This window comes from Salmo trutta, unplaced genomic scaffold, assembly GCF_901001165.1.
Source record: "Salmo trutta unplaced genomic scaffold, fSalTru1.1, whole genome shotgun sequence".
In the NCBI taxonomy this organism is placed as follows: Eukaryota; Metazoa; Chordata; class Actinopteri; order Salmoniformes; family Salmonidae; genus Salmo; species Salmo trutta.
The window spans coordinates 1,154,390-1,173,432 of record NW_021823043.1 but is presented as its reverse complement, the minus strand read 5'-3'; the positions used below and the strand labels follow the sequence as shown (position 1 = coordinate 1,173,432).

General features: G+C 47.6%; 1 protein-coding gene across 1 annotated transcript in view; it reads left to right on the top strand.

Annotated features, from left to right (window-relative positions):
* The window catches only part of LOC115188417 (leucine-rich repeat-containing protein 17), a 20,470-nt gene extending 2,144 nt beyond the window's left edge, over positions 1-18,326 (top strand). Inside the window, exons 2-4 of the mRNA XM_029747258.1 lie at positions 3,577-4,485; positions 14,964-15,119; positions 16,824-18,326. Coding sequence (XP_029603118.1) covers positions 3,720-4,485; positions 14,964-15,119; positions 16,824-17,254 — 1,353 coding nt within the window. The 5' untranslated portion in view covers positions 3,577-3,719 and the 3' untranslated portion in view covers positions 17,255-18,326. The remainder of the gene's footprint in view (positions 1-3,576; positions 4,486-14,963; positions 15,120-16,823) is intronic.
* The last annotated feature ends 717 nt before the right edge of the window (positions 18,327-19,043 follow it).

The window sequence follows — 19,043 nt, the reverse complement described above, 5'->3', positions numbered from 1 at the left end:
GCCCATAGGGCTCTGGTCAGAGGTAGTGCACTACGTGGGGAATGGGGTGCCATTTTGGACACACTGACTGAACACCTCAGGCAACCTGAAAGGAAACTCAGTCAGATCAGGCCACGGTGGGGAATGAGTTTGGTTTGGGTGGCAGCAGGGTCGACGGGGAAATGAAAATCAAAACTCCAGTACAGTACAGTCCTTGTGTTCTGCACCACATCTTATGGACGTTCTTTCTTCTCTGTTTCCATCCCCAGGGCCCTATTCTGTGTTAGTGAAGCACTGAGAGACAGGCTGTGTAGGCAGCCACCCTGCGCTGTAGCTTTAAGGCTGGCTGCTGCTATAATGAGGCTGTTCACTGATCCGTCCAGGTCCTGCTAGGGGAACTACCTACACTGCTTTAGCATTAGAACACTCCCCTGGGGTGTTTCACTTGCACAACATCCATTGTCCAAGAATTACAGTCTAGAATAGACCAACTACTTGGAGTCAATGTTGAGACAACGTTGTGTGGTGGTTGTGTGTTTGCTGTTCTTTCACATCAACTGAGTTCCTCAGTTCAAGCACTTTGGTTGGACAGCGAGGAACCGACAGCGTACAGTATGCTTTCCTTTGCATTACTAGACAGCTCAGCACACACAGCCCAGTCTGCCTCCTATTGGTCAGTGCTGTGTGTGTTGTGTTGACGCCTGTGTGACCCCAGCTGTCTCTGTTAAATCTATCAGCAGCATCACACTGGGTTCTCCAGCCCCCGCGAGCCTCCGCCGAGCCACCGAGAGCCCCCGAGAGCCCCCGCGAGCCCCCGAGAGCCCCCGCAGAGCCCCCGCTCTCTAGCTGTACAGAGCATTAGTCTCACTCCCCACGGCCCTCAGATTGTGTCGGCCGGTTCATTCGCCTATTTGCGCTTTGACCAGCATGCCTGATGCCTGGCTACTCCTCCAGCTAGAGGTATATAACATCTGTTATTACCACAGGGAGTTGGTCTGGGATGGAGGTTGGCCAGTGAATTACAGTGCAGGACATGACATTACTCAGTACCACTGCTGCGTGGTTTTACATAGATACTCCCGACACATGGGTATGTAAATGCATTGATTATTTACATTTTTCAGATTTCAAACTTTTACTGGTAATATAATTTTCCTGCAGAGCACATTGTAGTAGCATGCTATTATTGTGTTAAAATACAGTTGGGTTTTTCCCAACAGCTTATCTTTGTAAACCCTGTGTGTGTTGTGCTGTATGTGTGTCTATAGTGTTGTTTAACGTTGTGTCAGTGTATGTAAGTTGTTTTGTCTGAAACTTTGTTCCCTCTGCTGCTATTGGACCAGGTCTCTCTTGGAAAAGAGATACTAATAAATAAAGGTTAAATAAGACATTTACAACAATTGAAGGACTCTTAAACAGAGAAATGTTTTATGAAAGAGAATTTATGCATAAATATTATAAAATGAATTGAAAAGGAACACAGTTGACCTGCATGATAAAGCGTCTTCCAGTTGAACAGTACAGTGTTTCACTGGTGCCTGAACAACAGATTAAACTATCACTACGGACTGTAAAGTGGGGATTCATCCAGAGAGAGAGAGAGAGAGAGAGAGAGAGAGAGAGAGAGAGAGAGAGAGAGAGAGAAAGAGAGAGAGAGAGAGAGAGAGAGAGAGAGAGACAGAGAGAGAGAGAGAGAGAGAGAGAGAGAGAGAGAGAGAGTGAGTGAGTGAGTGAGTGAGTGAGTGAGTGAGTGAGTGAGTGAGTGAGTGAGTGAGTGAGTGAGTGAGTGAGTGAGTGAGTGAGTGAGTGAGTGAGTGTATGCCAGCCTGGTCTGACATAGCTGAATGGGCCTGGAGCTAGATGGCCTGGGCATTGGGCTGGGCTGAGTATGGGCCGAAGTTGGGCCGGAACTGGGCCAGAGCTGGGCAGACCAGAGGGGGGGTTAGAGGTCCAAAGCTTTGCCATGTGCACTCCACATGGGAGAGTGTGTGTTTACACTGGCAGAGGCACGGGCGCTAACAGTGCTTACGTGGAGAGAGACTGTCTGAATGGCCCTAGATGGCAGTCATCTTTTGTGTTATAATGGTTTATTTTCGGGGAGCAGATGAAATACCCACAGCTCTCGTGTTTTCATATTGTCCCTAAGGGAGTGGCTACAGTGGACTGTAGGATTGAGATCTCACTAGTGTAGCTTTGCTGCGTGTTAGCTTGCTAGGATACTATAGGGCAAAGTGTTCTCAGACTGAAGAATTCTCTAACTCATTGTGTCTATAAACTCAATGTTTACACCACCTCTTCTCCATCTCTCCCTGTGACTGGACTGTTCCACTGTGGAAGGCTGGAGGGGGGGGGGGGGGTTGATACAGTTGGGCTAGCTCACTGTAGCAGGAGATGTAGGGTTTTGTTTGGCAGACATTGTGGCTGCTGCCTCACATCACACTTGGGACTAATGAGTCAATACTGTACAGGCCCATCGCTGGTGAGGGTGAAAACACACACACACACACACACACACACACACACACACACACACACACACACACACACACACACACACACACACACACACACACACACACACACACACACACACACACACACACAGCAAGCAGAGCCAGACACACTGCTACATAGCGTTGAGCTAGATTTGTCATCATTGCTAAACCATAAAAGTGGATTAATATTTCCTCTGGGGAAGTTTCGATGCTGCCTGATGTTTGCCCGTACTGTAACCTGGGTTGGACCTTATCAATATAGTTTAACATGAGGAATGACTGTTGTCATGACTAAGATATTATTGTTTTCCTGGTAGAAAAGCATATTTCCTGGGAACCATATTTGAATGGCATACATATAACTAATAAATATATACATGATCATTAAGAGCATTCAAGGTACATCATCAACACTAACCTTTAACACCAGTGATAATAATAAACTCAGGGTAATTCCATTCAGCTACACATAGCCTTCCCTCAGGGTAAGGTAGTTAGGGAGGTCTTTACCACCGTCATGTTTATCAGAGTATGTTTACAGGAGTGGACGTACACATACATGGAAACTTCCTCCTCTTTGATGAATGTTCGTGAGGTTTTCAGCCTGGTGTACAGATGAATTACTGACTGAAGAGAGAGAGAGAGAGAGAGAGAGAGAGAGAGAGAGAGAGAGGAGAGAGAGAGAGAGAGAGAGAGCGAGCGAGCGAGAGAGAGAGAGAGATAGGAGAAGGGAGGAAAGGAACAGAGAGATAGGAGAAGGGAGGAAAGGAACAGAGAGATAGGAGAAGAGAGGAAAGGAACAGAGAGATAGGAGAAGAGAGGAGAGGAACTGAGAGATAGGAGAAGGGAGGAGAGGAACTGAGAGATAGGAGAAGGGAGGAGAGGAACTGAGAGAGAAGACCGAGAAACAAAGGAAATGGGTCACTGTTCCATGACCTTGTTTTAACTATCTCTCTGTTTGATAGACTATCATATAACATGCTTTATGTCTGTTTCTCTCCATCATTCTTCCTCTCCCTCTCTTTCTTCCTCTCTATCCCTTCCTATCCCTCTCCTCCTGAACAATGAACTCTCCACTTAACTCTCTCTCTCTCTCACACAGCTGTAACCAGCCTTCCCTGGCACCAGCAGAAACCCAAGGCCATCTCTGATTGCACAAGGCCATCCCTCTCCCCCTCCCTCCCTCCCTCTTCTTCCAGTCTTGCCGCTCCCACGTCTCCCAGTGGTGGCGTTGGGGCTCCCAGGATGCGGCTGATCAGCGCTCTGCTGCTCCTCCTGCTCCTCAGGTCCGCTGAGCCCAGGAAGGGTGGACGGAACAGAGAACGGGGCAGGGCCCGGGGTAAAGGCAGGGCCAATGCTGTCAAACGCCAAACCTCTGAATGCAAGGAATACATGGAGGCCGGAGAGAAATACCTGGACTGTCAGGACCGCCAGCTGACCGGGGTGCAACAGCACTGGCCTGAAGACATCCACCACCTCCTGCTGGCCCGTAACAAGATCCAGGTGCTCAGAGACAACACCTTTTCCCAGTTCAAGAACCTAAAGAGTCTGGATCTACAACAGAATGAGCTCTACATGGTGGAGGAGGAGGCGTTCGCAGGGCTGGGACAGCTCACTACTCTGCTTCTTCAGCACAACAAGATGAAGACAGCTTCTGAGGAGCACCTGCTGCCCTTGCCAAGCCTCCGCTATCTGCGTCTCTATGACAACCCCTGGGACTGCCGGTGCTCGCTGGATAGCCTGGTCAGGACCCTGCAGGTGCCCAGCAACCGTAACCTAGGGAACTATGCCAAGTGTTCGGAGCCGGACTCGCTGAGAGGTCAGAAGCTGAAGAAGATGAGGCCGGAGCTGCTGTGTCCTGAGGATGGGGAGGGCCAGCAGCCAGGGAAGACACCTCAGGAGGGGCAGGGTAGTCTGCCCAAACCACCTCCCATCAAGAAGTACCCTGATGCCAACTCCTTGTGCCACACCTACATGTTCCCCAAACCCATGCTGGACTGCAAGAGCAAAGGTAAGCTATGAGCCAACCAAGCTTGTCTCCCTTTCATTTGTTTGTGTAACCTGTGTGAATAATTCCCTCCTTGGAGGACAATGAAGTGGTGTATTCTGGTCTTTCAGAGTACTGGAGTGAGTTATTAGGGTTTTCAGGGCCATGGGTTCATGGACCCAGATGAATCTCTACTGAAACAGCTTTTTAGTCCAGGATTATGGGTCAGGGAAACCGGCCCTCCATGTATGAGTCACATGTCCATCTGAAGTATCTGGCCATTGTTCACTACACATGATTGTTGTGAGGCCTTTTGCAACCGTGTGGAGGAGAGGCTGGCTGCTGGATACTCCAGAGCTGTGGTTGATAATCACTACTTTCTAAATGTGTTCTCTATAATTTCCCTGAATCAGAATGTGGTAGGAGACGACTGTAAACCGAGAGGCCTTAGAGGGACGGCTTGCAGTGTGGAAACCGTGGAAACCATCATGTAACAATAGACACAAAGGGACCAAGGGAAAATATGGAGTCTCATTTCTGTCTCCCGTCCAGACTCTCACATCTGGTGCCGTTTCTGTGCAACTATGTATAACTGCCACATTAAAACTGCTATCAGGACTATAACTTCTAGAAAGATTAGGTTTCAATATCGTATTTCAAATAGTCATTAGGCCCAGACCCATGGGACTGACTACAAACCCTGCATGGAGTCCATGCTGTGTGGGGACTGCTTTTGTTTGAGCTCCAAAATACAACATGAATATTCCCTTCATATTGATTTAGTGTAGACGTGGCAGTATAGTCATGAATAGTCCCTTCATATTGATTTAGTATAGACGTGGCAGTATAGTCATGAATAGTCCCTTCATATTGATTTAGTATAGACGTGGCAGTATAGTCATGAATAGTCCCTTCATATTGATTTAGTGTAGACGTGGCAGTATAGTCATGAATAGTCCCTTCATATTGATTTAGTGTAGACGTGGCAGTATAGTCATGAATAGTCCCTTCATATTGATTTAGTATAGACGTGGCAGTATAGTCATGAATAGTCCCTTCATATTGATTTAGTGTAGACGTGGCAGTATAGTCATGAATAGTCCCTTCATATTGATTTAGTATAGACGTGGCAGTATAGTCATGAATAGTCCTTTCATATTGATTTAGTATAGACGTGGCAGTATAGTCATGAATAGTCCCTTCATATTGATTTAGTATAGACGTGGCAGTATAGTCATGAATAGTCCCTTCATATTGATTTAGTATAGACGTGGCAGTATAGTCATGAATAGTCCCTTCATATTGATTTAGTATAGACGTGGCAGTATAGTCATGCATAGTCCCTTCATACTTACTTAGTCGAAGTGGCAGCACTCTGATGTATTATTCTACTGTATATTTATGAAATGTCACAGTGAGCGGGCCCTTTGATCAAGATGATGAATGACCGTCATATAATGATATACTGTCCCTATCTTGTCCCCAGAAAGCCATCTGTCAGAGTGCAGTTAAACGTGCAAGAAGCAGCAACACTGGTCTCTATTCTACTGTCGCTATATAAAACATCCCCATGTTCAGCTGGGGGAAACTATTTCCCTTCCCCTCTGGAAAGGTTTTCAATCAGTCCTTTATCTGAACCTCACTAGATCATCTCACTGGTCATAGTCTGTCCCCCTCAATACCTCCCTCCCTCCCTCCCTCCCTCATCTCTCTCTCTCTCTTTCTCTCCTCTCTCTCTCTCTCCCGCTCTCGCTCTCTTTCGTTGCTACTCTCTCTCTCCCGTTCTCGCTCTCTCTCTCTGTCGCTACTCTCGCTCTCTCTCTACCTATCTCCCTCATCTCTCTCAATCTCTCTCTCGCTCTCTCTCTGTCCCTCATCTCTTTGTCTCTTGCTCTCCCTCTCTCCTCTCCCTCTCTCCCTCATCTCTCTCTCTCTCTGCCGCTCTTGATCTCCCTCTCTCCTCTCTCCCTCTCTCCTCTCTCTCTCTCTCTCTCCTCTCTCTCTCTCTCTCTCATTTCTCTCTACCGCTCCCACTCTCATCTATCTATCTATCTTTCTCTCTCTCCCTCATCTCTCTCTCTAGCCTCTCTCCCCCATCTCTCTCTCTCTCCATCTCTCTTTCTCTGTTTCTCTCACTCTCTCTCCATCCCTCTCTCATCTGTGAGTTCCAGTGAATTCAGAGCCTTAATATACTGTATCACTAATAACTGACCAGAGGTCGTTACACTGGAAACACTGGATATGTCCCTACAATACACTACAGAACTGTGTGGGAGCAAGACAGAATGTATCCAATCACAAATAAATCATCTGTGTGGTACATACATTATATATGGGAGAATATGTCAGAGTGTATGTACTTTTTAGATAAATGTCATCCAGACCTCATAGTCAGATACTGAGAGAAACCTTTTCAAACAAGTCATAAGCCTGAAAGATGACGCCTGGTTTAGTCCTGCTCTATCGCTAGCAGAACAGTTGAGTCAGCATATGGAGAGTTGGCCTGCTTGTCATCTCTGTAAAGCCTAACCTCCTCTTCTGACATTATATCCTGGTTTCATGGAGTTCCTGTAACCGATGGTCGGGTGTTTTGTCAGCTGACACATTCTGGGGGAGTCATGATGTGTAGCAGAGAGGGAGTAATATTCTGTTGGTAGTCTCCTCTCCTCCACAAAATTGAAAAGGTTTCTCTCAGTATCTAACTATGAGGTCTGGACAACATTTATCTATAAAGTTGATGCTGTCTGACATATATGTGTAACGACCTCTGGTCAGTAATTAGTGAGACAGTAGATTATTATCAGATCCCTGGAGCCACGATGAGAAAAGGCTCTGAATTCACTGGAACTCACAGATGAGAGAGGGATGGAGAGAGAGTGGGAGAAAGAGAAAGAGAGAGAGAGGGAGAGAGAGAGAGCGAGATAGATTGGGGAGGCAGGTAGCTTAGTGGTTATAGCGTTGGCCCAATAACCGAAAGGTTGCTGGATTGAATCCCTGAGCTGACAAGGTAAAAATCGGTCTTTCTGCCCCTGAACAAGGCAGTTAATCCACTGCTCCTAGGCTGTCATTGTAAATTAGAGTTAAAGAAAAGTTGAAAAAAATATATAATTAAAAACAGCATGATATTCTGCTGGTGGTCTCCTCTCCTCCACAGCATGATGATTAATATTCTGCTGGTAGTCTCCTCTCCTCCACAGCATGATGATTAATATTCTGCTGGTGGTCTCCTCTCCTCCACAGCATGATGATTAATATTCTGCTGGTGGTCTCCTCTCCTCCACAGCATGATGATTAATATTCTGCTGGTGGTCTCCTCTCCTCCACAGCATGATGATTAATATTCTGCTGGTGGTCTCCTCTCCTCCACAGCATGATGATTAATATTCTGCTGGTGGTCTCCTCTCCTCCACAGCATGATGATTAATATTCTGCTGGTGGTCTCCTCTCCTCCACAGCATGATGATTAATATTCTGCTGGTGGTCTCCTCTCCTCCACAGCATGATGATTAATATTCTGCTGGTAGTCTCCTCTCCTCCACAGCATGATGATTAATATTCTGCTGGTGGTCTCCTCTCCTCCACAGCATGATGATTAATATTCTGCTGGTAGTCTCCTCTTCTCCATAGCATGATGATTAATATTCTGCTGGTGGTCTCCTCTCCTCCACAGCATGATGATTACTATTCTGCTGGTGGTCTCCTCTCCTCCACAGCATGATGATTAATATTCTGCTGGTGGTCTCCTCTCCTCCACAGCATGATGATTAATATTCTGCTTGTGGTCTCCTCTCCTCCACAGCATGATGAGTCAAATTCTGCTGGTAGTCTCCTCTCCTCCTCAGCATGATGATTAATATTCTGCTGGTGGTCTCCTCTCCTCCACAGCATTACATTTTACATTTACATTTAAGTCATTTAGCAGACGCTCTTATCCAGAGCGACTTACAAATTGGTGCATTCACCTATAATATCCAGTAGAACAAACACTTTACAATAGTGCATCTAAATCCTTTAAAGGGGGGGGGGGGGGTTAGAAGGATTACTTTATCCTATCCCAGGTATTCCTTAAAGAGGTGGGGTTTCAGGTGTCTCCGGAAGGTGGTGATTGACTCCGCTGTCCTGGCATCGTGAGGGAGATTGTTCCACCATTGGGGTGCCAGAGCGGCGAACAGTTTTGACTGGGCTGAGCGGGAACTGTGCTTCCTCAGAGGTAGGGAGGCGAGCAGGCCAGAGGTGGATGAACGCAGTGCCCTTGTTTGGGTGTAGGGCCTGATCAGAGCCTGAAGGTACGGAGGTGCCGTTCCCCTCACAGCTCCGTAGGCAAGCACCATGGTCTTGTAGCGGATGCGAGCTTCAACTGGAAGCCAGTGGAGAGAGCGGAGGAGCGGGGTGACGTGAGAGAACTTGGGAAGGTTGAACACCAGACGGGCTGCGGCGTTCTGGATGAGTTGTAGGGGTTTGATGGCACAGGCAGGGAGCCCAGCCAACAGCGAGTTGCAGTAATCCAGACGGGAGATGACAAGTGCCTGGATTAGGACCTGCGCCGCTTCCTGTGTGAGGCAGGGTCGTACTCTGTGAATGTTGTAGAGCATGAACCTACAGGATCGGGTCACCGCCTTGATGTTAGTGGAGAACGACAGGGTGTTGTCCAGGATCACGCCAAGGTTCTTAGCACTCTGGGAGGAGGACACAAGGGAGTTGTCAACCGTGATGGCGAGATCATGGAACGGGCAGTCCTTCCCCGGGAGGAAGAGCAGCTCCATCTTGCCGAGGTTCAGCTTGAGGTGGTGATCCGTCATCCACACTGATATGTCTGCCAGACATGCAGAGATGCGATTCGCCACCTGGTTGTCAGAAGGGGGAAAGGAGAAGATTAATTGTGTGTCGTCTGCATAGCAATGATAGGAGAGACCGTGTGAGGATATGACAGAGCCAAGTGACTTGGTGTATAGCGAGAATAGGAGAGGGCCTAGAACAGAGCCCTGGGGGACACCAGTGGTGAGAGCACGTGGTGCGGAGACAGCTTCTCGCCACGCCACCTGGTAGGAGCGACCTGTCAGGTAGGACGCAATCCAAGCGTGGGCCGCGCCGGAGATGCCCAGCTCGGAGAGGGTGGAGAGGAGGATCTGATGGTTCACAGTATCAAAGGCAGCAGATAGGTCTAGAAGGATGAGAGCAGAGGAGAGAGAGTTAGCTTTAGCAGTGCGGAGAGCCTCCGTGACACAGAGAAGAGCAATCTCAGTTGAATGCCCAGTCTTGAAACCTGACTGATTAGGATCAAGAAGGTCGTTCTGAGAGAGATAGCAGGAGAGCTGGCCAAGGACGGCACGTTCAAGAGTTTTGGAGAGAAAAGAAAGAAGGGATACTGGTCTGTAGTTGTTGACATCGGAGGGATCGAGTGTAGGTTTTTTCAGAAGGGGTGCAACTCTCGCTCTCTTGAAGACGGAAGGGACGTAGCCAGCGGTCAAGGATGAGTTGATGAGCGAGGTGAGGTAGGGGAGAAGGTCTCCGGAAATGGTCTGGAGAAGAGAGGAGGGGATAGGGTCAAGTGGGCAGGTTGTTGGGCGGCCGGCCGTCACAAGACGCGAGATTTCATCTGGAGAGAGAGGGGAGAAAGAGGTCAAAGCACAGGGTAGGGCAGTGTGAGCAGGACCAGCGGTGTCGCTTGACTTAGCAAACGAGGATCGGATGTCGTCAACCTTCTTTTCAAAATGGTTGACGAAGTCATCCGCAGTGAGGGAGGAGGGGGGGGGGAGGGGAGGAGGATTCAGAAGGGAGGAGAAGGTAGCAAAAAGCTTCCTAGGGTTAGAGGCAGATGCTTGGAATTTAGAGTGGTAGAAAGTGGCTTTAGCAGCAGAGACAGAAGAGGAAAATGTAGAGAGGAGGGAGTGAAAGGATGCGAGGTTCGCAGGGAGGCGAGTTTTCCTCCATTTCCGCTCGGCTGCCCGGAGCCCTGTTCTGTGAGCTCGCAGTGAGTCGTCGAGCCACGGAGCAGGAGGGGAGGACCGAGCCGGCCTGGAGGATAGGGGACAGAGAAAATCAAAGGATGCAGAGAGGGAGGAGAGGAGGGTTGAGGAGGCAAAATCAGGAGATAGGTTGGAGAAGGTTTGAGCAGAGGGAAGAGATGATAGGATGGAAGAGGAGAGAGTAGCAGGAGAGAGAGAGCGAAGGTTGGGACGGCGCAATATCATCCGAGTAGGGGCAGAGTGAGAAGTTTTTGATGAGAGCGAGAGGGAAAAGGATACAAGGTAGTGGTCGGAGACTTGGAGAGGAGTTGCAATGAGATTAGTGGAAGAACAGCATCTAGTAAAGATGAGGTCAAGCGTATTGCCTGCCTTGTGAGTAGGGGGGGAAGGTGAGAGGGTGAGGTCAAAAGAGGAGAGGAGTGGAAAGAAGGAGGCAGAGAGGAATGAGTCGAAGGTAGACGTGGGGAGGTTAAAGTCACCCAGAACTGTGAGAGGTGAGCCATCCTCAGGGAAGGAACTTATCAAGGCGTCAAGCTCATTGATGAACTCTCCAAGGGAACCTGGAGGGCGATAAATGATGAGGATGTTAAGCTTGAAAGGGCTGGTAACTGTGACAGCATGGAATTCAAATGAGGAGATAGACAGATGGGTCAGGGGAGAAAGAGAGAATGTCCACTTGGGAGAGATGAGGATTCCAGTGCCACCACCCCGCTGGTGATTAATATTCTGCTGGTGGTCTCCTCTCCTCCACAGCATGGTCAAGGTATTCTGCTGGTGGTCTCCTCTCCTCCACAGCATGATGATTAATATTCTGCTGGTAGTCTCCTCTCCTCCACAGCATGATGATTAATATTCTGCTGGTAGTCTCCTCTCCTCCACAGCATGATGATTAATATTCTGCTGGTGGTCTCCTCTCCTCCACAGCATTATGATTAATATTCTGCTGGTGGTCTCCTCTCCTCCACAGCATGATGATTAATATTCTGCTGGTAGTCTCCTCTCCTCCACAGCATGGTCAAGGTATTCTGCTGGTAGTCTCTTCTCCTCCACAGCAGCGTTGATTTTCCTTGATATACTGGCATGTTTGGCACCTGACTCTGTAAAAGCAGCACTGTGCATTTACAATCTAAATTAATGGCTGTATAGGTTTAGTTTCCTACTGTCTGTAAACGACATGTGATTTTAATAAACTATATCAGGGATGGGCAACTGGCCGCCACCCCTCTTTTGTTGGCCCGCGGAAACATTTCTAAAAACATTTCAAATCAACTTCCTGTTGAGGGTTAGAATAGTGGTTGTGCATCAGCAGTTGTTCTGTTGTTACGTCAGTCACTGACAGCTTCAGTTTTCAGATTGGCAAGTTAGTCTAGCAGCCAGCTATCTAAACTTCCAGGAAGCATGGTCAAATTGCAGATCGGAGGGCCCCCATTGATTTTGTTAGTCTCTCTCACTCAGATATCATCTTAAAAACTGCAAACATTTCTCTACACCCTATGGCAAAATGATTAGAATTGCATGGAATATGTTATATAATTGCTAAATCTTCTCTCCGCCTCATGACAAAATGTTGCTTAGGGCCCCCAAAAGGCTAGGGCCGGCTCTGACTGCATGAGTGGATATGGATATAGGGTCGGCTCTGACTGCATGAGTGGGTATGGATATAGGGCCGGCTCTGACTGCATCAGTGGGTATGGATATAGGGCCAGCTCTGACTGCATGAGTGGGTATGGATATAGGGCCGGCTCTGACTGCATGAGTGGGTATGGATATAGGGCCGGCTCTGACTGCATCAGTGGGTATGGATATAGGGCCAGCTCTGACTGCATGAGTGGGTATGGATATAGGGCCGGCTCTGACTGCATGAGTGGGTATGGATATAGGGCCGGCTCTGACTGCATGAGTGGATATGGATATAGGGCCAGTTCTGACTGCATGAGTGGGTATGGATATAGGACCGGCTCTGACTGCATGAGTGGGTATGGATATAGGTCCAGCTCTGACTGCATGAGTGGGTATGGATATAGGGCCAGTTCTGACTGCATGAGTGGGTATGGATATAGGGCCGGCTCTGACTGCATGAGTGGGTATGGATATAGGGCCGGCTCTGACTGCATGAGTGGGTATGGATATAGGGCCAGCTCTGACTGCATGAGTGGATATGGATATAGGGCCAGCTCTGACTGCATGAGTGGGTATGGATATAAGGCCAGCTCTGACTGCATGAGTGGGTATGGATATAGGGCCGGCTCTGACTGCATGAGTGGATATGGATATAGGGCCGGTTCTGACTGCATGAGTGGGTATGGATATAGGGCCGGCTCTGACTGCATGAGTGGGTATGGATATAGGGCCGGCTCTGACTGCATGAGTGGGTATGGATATAGGACCGGCTCTGACTGCATGAGTGGGTATGGATATAGGGCCAGCTCTGACTGCATGAGTGGGTATGGATATAGGGCCGGCTCTGACTGCATGAGTGGGTATGGATATAGGACCGGCTCTGACTGCATGAGTGGGTATGGATATAGGGCCAGTTCTGACTGCATGAGTGGGTATGGATATAGGGCCAGCTCTGACTGCATGAGTGGGTATGGATATAGGGCCGGCTCTGACTGCATGAGTGGGTATGGATATAGGGCCAGCTCTGACTGCATGAGTGGGTATGGATATAGGACCGGCTCTGACTGCATGAGTGGGTATCGATATAGGGCCAGTTCTGACTGCATGAGTGGGTATGGATATAGGGCCAGTTCTGACTGCATGAGTGGGTATGGATATAGGGCCGGCTCTGACTGCATGAGTGGGTATGGATATAGGGCCGGCTCTGACTGCATGAGTGGGTATGGATATAGGGCCGGCTCTGACTGCATGAGTGGGTATGGATATAGGGCCGGCTCTGACTGCATGAGTGGGTATGGATATAAGGCCGACTCTGACTGCATGAGTGGGTATGGATATAGGGCCGGCTCTGACTGCATGAGTGGGTATGGATTTAGGGCCGGCTCTGACTGCATGAGTGGGTATGGATATAGGGCCGGCTCTGACTGCATGAGTGGGTATGGATATAGGGCCGGCTCTGACTGCATGAGTGGGTATGGATATAGGGCCGGCTCTGACTGTATGAGTGGATATGGATATAGGACCGGCTCTGACTGCATGAGTGGGTATGGATATAGGACCGGCTCTGACTGCATGAGTGGGTATGGATATAGGGCCGGCTCTGACTGCATGAGTGGGTATGCATATAGGGCCGGCTCTGACTGTGGCCCCTCATGATGAGTTCAGATTCTTTCTGAAAACTGTTATGTCTGAACGACCTTGACTTCTCCCAACATCCCAACCATCTTACATGTTTCCCCACTCACTGCTGTAGTCTGAACTGAAGCATATCACAGGTGTTGTGAGGCAGGGGTTTGATAGATAGGGGAAAGAGAGAACATCTCTGGATGTGTCCCAAATGGCACCCTATTCCCTATAGAGTGCACTACTTTTAACCAGAGCCCTACCATGGCCCATAGGGATATGGACGAAAGTAGTGTACTATATAGGGAATAGGGTGTCATTGAGAACGCCAACTTCTGTCTCTGTTGTTGTGAATGCTCCAGCAGCAGCACCCTCATCTACAAGCCATGGAGTGCTAATCTCATTTCCTTACAGTGGAGGATGATGGATGTCCTATGCTGTTCTGATATTAGAGCAGCTGTCTGTCGTTAAGGCCTGTGATAGTTCCTTCAGCTGCATGATGAATAAACCGTGCTCAGGATGTGGCCTACTGGAAGCAGTCCAAGATTGTACATGGACTTTGACAAACACAGAAAGGTCCTGTGTCATTCATGAAATAAAAAATGAAGTTTTTCCACCCCACCACAGCTAGGTTAATTCTCAGCTAAGCGTTTTAGTTTTAGAGCTAACTCCTTTCATTGTGAACGTGACTTAGAAAACCGGTTCCAAAGACATCATTCAATATGAATTGTAAATAGAAGTTGTATGCATTTTAGGGACCACCTACTTAGTCTTCATGTCTCAGTCTTTATTTTAAACTCTAGATTGAGAACAATGGCTCTTGCAGAAGTTTTCCTTCTATGGTAAAGGCTGCTGGTGATCACAAAAAAAGACAGAAGCTCTCTCAGAGGCCTTTTAAGCCTGTGGGAAACCCTGTTTCATACGTTAACCTTCATGTTTCATACCCTTCAAAGGCTAAGGGAACCCAGAGTGATGTGAATAACAGTCCCTCTTGGCACAGACATACAACATGGCTACAGAGTGACTATAGAAAGGGGAGGCCATCTTGATATTCTCAGGGCACACTGAATTCACATATGTAGGAATCCAAATTTCAGTCACTCTGGCAATCAACAAGTATGCATTGGGTTGAAATAATCACATATGTCCCAAAGTTCCTTGTGTGTCCGCTTATGTTTTTGTTCATGTTTTCATGCAGTATGATAGCTAGCTGATTTGGCCAATGTAAACATGTCTGGTTAAGCCATTAACTTCTCACTGACCTCCATATTCTCTCTCCCCCCCCCCCTCCAGAACTGAAGAACATCCCCTCAAGTCTCCCGTCAGACATTGTGAGGATGGACTTGTCCAGTAACAGCATCACTCAGCTCCGGCCCAAGGAGTTTGTTGCTGCCAGGGACCTGAAGCTTCTCAACCTCAGCAGTAACAATCTGGATCAGATCGACACTGGTGAGGAGAGACCATACACTTCCTTCAAACAGCACAATCATTATGGATGTGTGCCAAGTCATGCTGCACAGAGGATCAGATCTCACAACACCTGAAGAAGTATTTAATAAGATAAAGCAATCTGAGATAGATATGCTTTTTTTTTTTTTTTGCTTTGTGACTTACAGTAGTGAGTGCATAGATTTTCTTACTGGTCCCCCATTGTAATCGAGCCCACACTGGACCTTCAAAGAAAGAGGTCAAAAGAGCAATCAGAGGAGAACCTTGACCTTGAGTCCATTCATCACAAAATGGAGGCATGGCTTCATTTCCTCCTGAAATAGAATTGTTAGAATCCCTGGGGTAATGTGAAAAAAGAGGCAGAAGAAAGACAAATAAAAAACTCACATACTTTATATACCATACCAGGCAGCGTTGAGTTTGGATCAATTCCATACATAGATAAAAACCCTTAAAGCTCATTAGCTTCTCACACGGTTAAATCTGACTTAAAGGAGCCTACGATGCCATAAACATGCTCCACCTCGTTTGTAGAACTAACAAGGTTCTCTATTTGCCGAGGAATCACTACACTACCTTCTAGTTCTGTTATGTTTGAGAACTGGGAAAAAATGCTGTCTCGTTATTCCTAGGCTCACAAGAACCGGTCACATAGCCAGGAAGCTTTGCCACGGAAGGAAAATAGTTCCATTATCATTAATTATTGCAGAACATATGTAAACAATTGACATTAGAGCATTTCCCTGAGTTGTTAACAAGTAATTTATGGTGGTTAATTCCGACCATCTATGACAACCAGTACTGTCCACACACAGTCATTAACTACTATGATCGAGGAGAAAGAAATGAAATAGCATGTTATGGATAAAAAGCCAATCCGTTCTGGACAGAGAAAGCAACTGCAAATTGAACACAATTCTCATGAAGTATTCACAAAATGCTGCCTCAGTTTTCTCAGGGACTGTGAGAAGCTAAGCTCTGTAGCTAGCCAAAACTGGTTTAAAAAATACACCAGAATTGTTGTATCATTGTGCTGCACAAACAAACCAGTAGAAACCGGACAGTAATTCTCATGAGTATGATAAGCACATAATCTGAGGGGGTTTGTGGGAGTGGTAACAGGAGGGTCACTCTGGAGACAGTGCTAAATACAGTAGGCCTATCTATCTTTATGGTGCTAGCTTGCACTGCCACAATTACTCAGGGCTACACTGCAGGACACACATCTTAAAGATGTCTGCTAGCCATTAGGCACATCGTAGGAACATCAACAGGCCAACTTCAGCTTGAATTAGAGCTGAGACTAGGTGATGGGGAGAGCACTGGTCAAGTTAATATCAGCATGTGTTTGAAGACGAGGTGCTGAAAAGGCAGTCGGAAATTAGTTATGGTAGCTGTTCCTCTTTCTCATGTTACAGTGGAACATTAGTTCCTGGTAATAATTCAGCATTCATGTCCATTAGTGGACATTACTTCCACTGAAACTTTCCACTGAGTACTACTGTATAAGATTAATTGAAGTAGCAATTGACCTCTAACCCCAACGTCCTCTCTCCTTGTCCCCCCTCTTCAGCTGCATCCACTGGGCTCCTGTACCTGTCCAGTAGGAATTTATTCCACTGAGACTTGTGCTGTAAAATTCATTGAAATTTCCTGTCCCTCTAACTAACCCTTAACATCCTGCATTTCTCCCCCTCTCCATAGCTGCGTTTGCGGGGCTCCTGTACCTGCGAGAGCTGGACCTGTCCAACAACAGCCTGCACTACTTCAAGTACGGAGTGTTGGAGGACCTGTACTTCCTCAGGATGCTGAATCTGGGGGATAACCCCTGGGTCTGTGACTACAACATCCACTACCTGATCTACTGGCTGAAGCATCACCCCGGGGTGGCCTACTCTGGCCTAATCTGCACCGAGCCTCAGGAGTTCAGGGGCTGGCCCGTGGAGAATTATGTCAAGACCTACAATGGAGAGTGTCCCAAGGATAAGGATCCACAACCAGGGAAGGGTGATACAGGACAGGGACAGACGGCTCAGGAGCTCGTGGCCGAGACAGAGGAGGCGGAGATGGAGCTGCTGCCGAAGCCTCTGAGAGACCCCAGACCAAAGAAATATGAGGTCACCAGGTTGACTTAATAGGACAGAGTTGGAAATTAGAAGAGAACTGTTGTTGTTGTTTTATATTATCGCAGAACATTCCAATTCAGTCTGTATCAGATTTTTTTTTAACTTTCGAATTCCCACCAGCATGACCAATGCAGGACAGTTGGATTCCCACCAGCATGACCAATGCAGGACAGTTGGATTCCCACCAGCATAACCAATGCAGGACAGTTGGATTCCCACCAGCATGACCAATGCAGAACAGTTGGATTCCCACCAGCATGACCAATGCAGAACAGTTGGATTCCCACCAGCATAACCAATGCAGGACAGTTGGATTCCCACCAGCATGACCAATGCAGGACAGTTGGATTCCCACCAGCATAACCAATGCAGGACAGTTGGATTCCCACCAGCATGACCAATGCAGGACAGTTGGATTCCCACCAGCATAACCAATGCAGGACAGTTGGATTCCCACCAGCATGACCAATGCAGGACAGTTGGATTCCCACCAGCATGACCAATGCAGGACAGTTGGATTCCCACCAGCATAACCAATGCAGGACAGTTGGATTCCCACCAGCATGACCAATGCAGGACAGTTGTTGCTGTTTTCGTTACAAGAATATTTCGTTGTGGATATACTTTTTTGAAAAAGTAGAAGTTGATATATTTTCTACGATATCCAATTGGTAGTTACAGTGTTGTCCCATCGTTGCAACTCCCTTACGAACTAGAGAGAGGCGAAGGTCCAGAGCCATTCGTCCTCCAAAGCACCAATATGTCAGAGGAAACATCATACAGTTGGTGACCGAAGTCAACATGCATGCGCGCAGCCACCACAAGGAGTCACTAGAGCACAATGGGACAAGGACATCCCAGCCGGCCAAACCCTCCCTAACCCAGACAATTGTGCGCCGCCTCATTGTCGCGGCCGGCTGCGACACAGCCCGGGATCAAACCCAGATCTGTATTGACTCCTCTAGCACTGCAATGCAGTGCCTTAGACCGCTGCGCCACTCGGGAGGCCCGAGGTAGATTTTTTCTAAATGTATGATTTAGACAATCTGTTCATGAAATAAAAGCCGTTTTTTTCTGAAATTAATGAGGTTTACATTATTAACACACACACACACTTCACTAATCCTAAAGGGATATAGGCACATCCTTCCACTAACCCCTTCAACTATCTGTTTGATCTGTGATGCTTCACCATAAAACATGGAACGTCTTCGGGTCCGTTCAAACAGCTGTTCCACGGCTTTACTACCTCTTCCTCTCCGCACTACCTCTTCCTCTCTGCACCTCAACACATGAAGCTGAGGAGATAGGCCTGGACCCGCTGAAGACCTAAAGTACATTAAGTCAGTCTATACGATCCTGAACAGAAACCGATATCTTGGTTCATAAACACCATGAGTAATTCACACATGCAGGGATTGTGGGCCATCTGATGTATGTGGTGGGTTTCTATAGTGGCATGTGTCCTGAATGATCCTGAAGGTCCCATGTTAGCCAGCGGAGCCCTGTGACATCACAGGAGTCAGACATGACTCTGATGTTCTACGCAGCACTGTAAGCATCTCAGTGAGCCAGGATATATCTAACACAAGTATGCACAGCTGTTACTCTCAGAGCTTTCTCACATTTGGGAAACTTGTTGTTTGGTATGTCAGAAAAAGAGGGGGAATTTCTTCAGTCAAGCTGTCCAATTATCTGATGTTTTGCTATCTGAGGAGAGAGTCTGAAGATTACTGCCTGTGAATGTCAATTTAAAAACATTTGAAATTCAAATCCAATTTTTTTGGTCACATACACA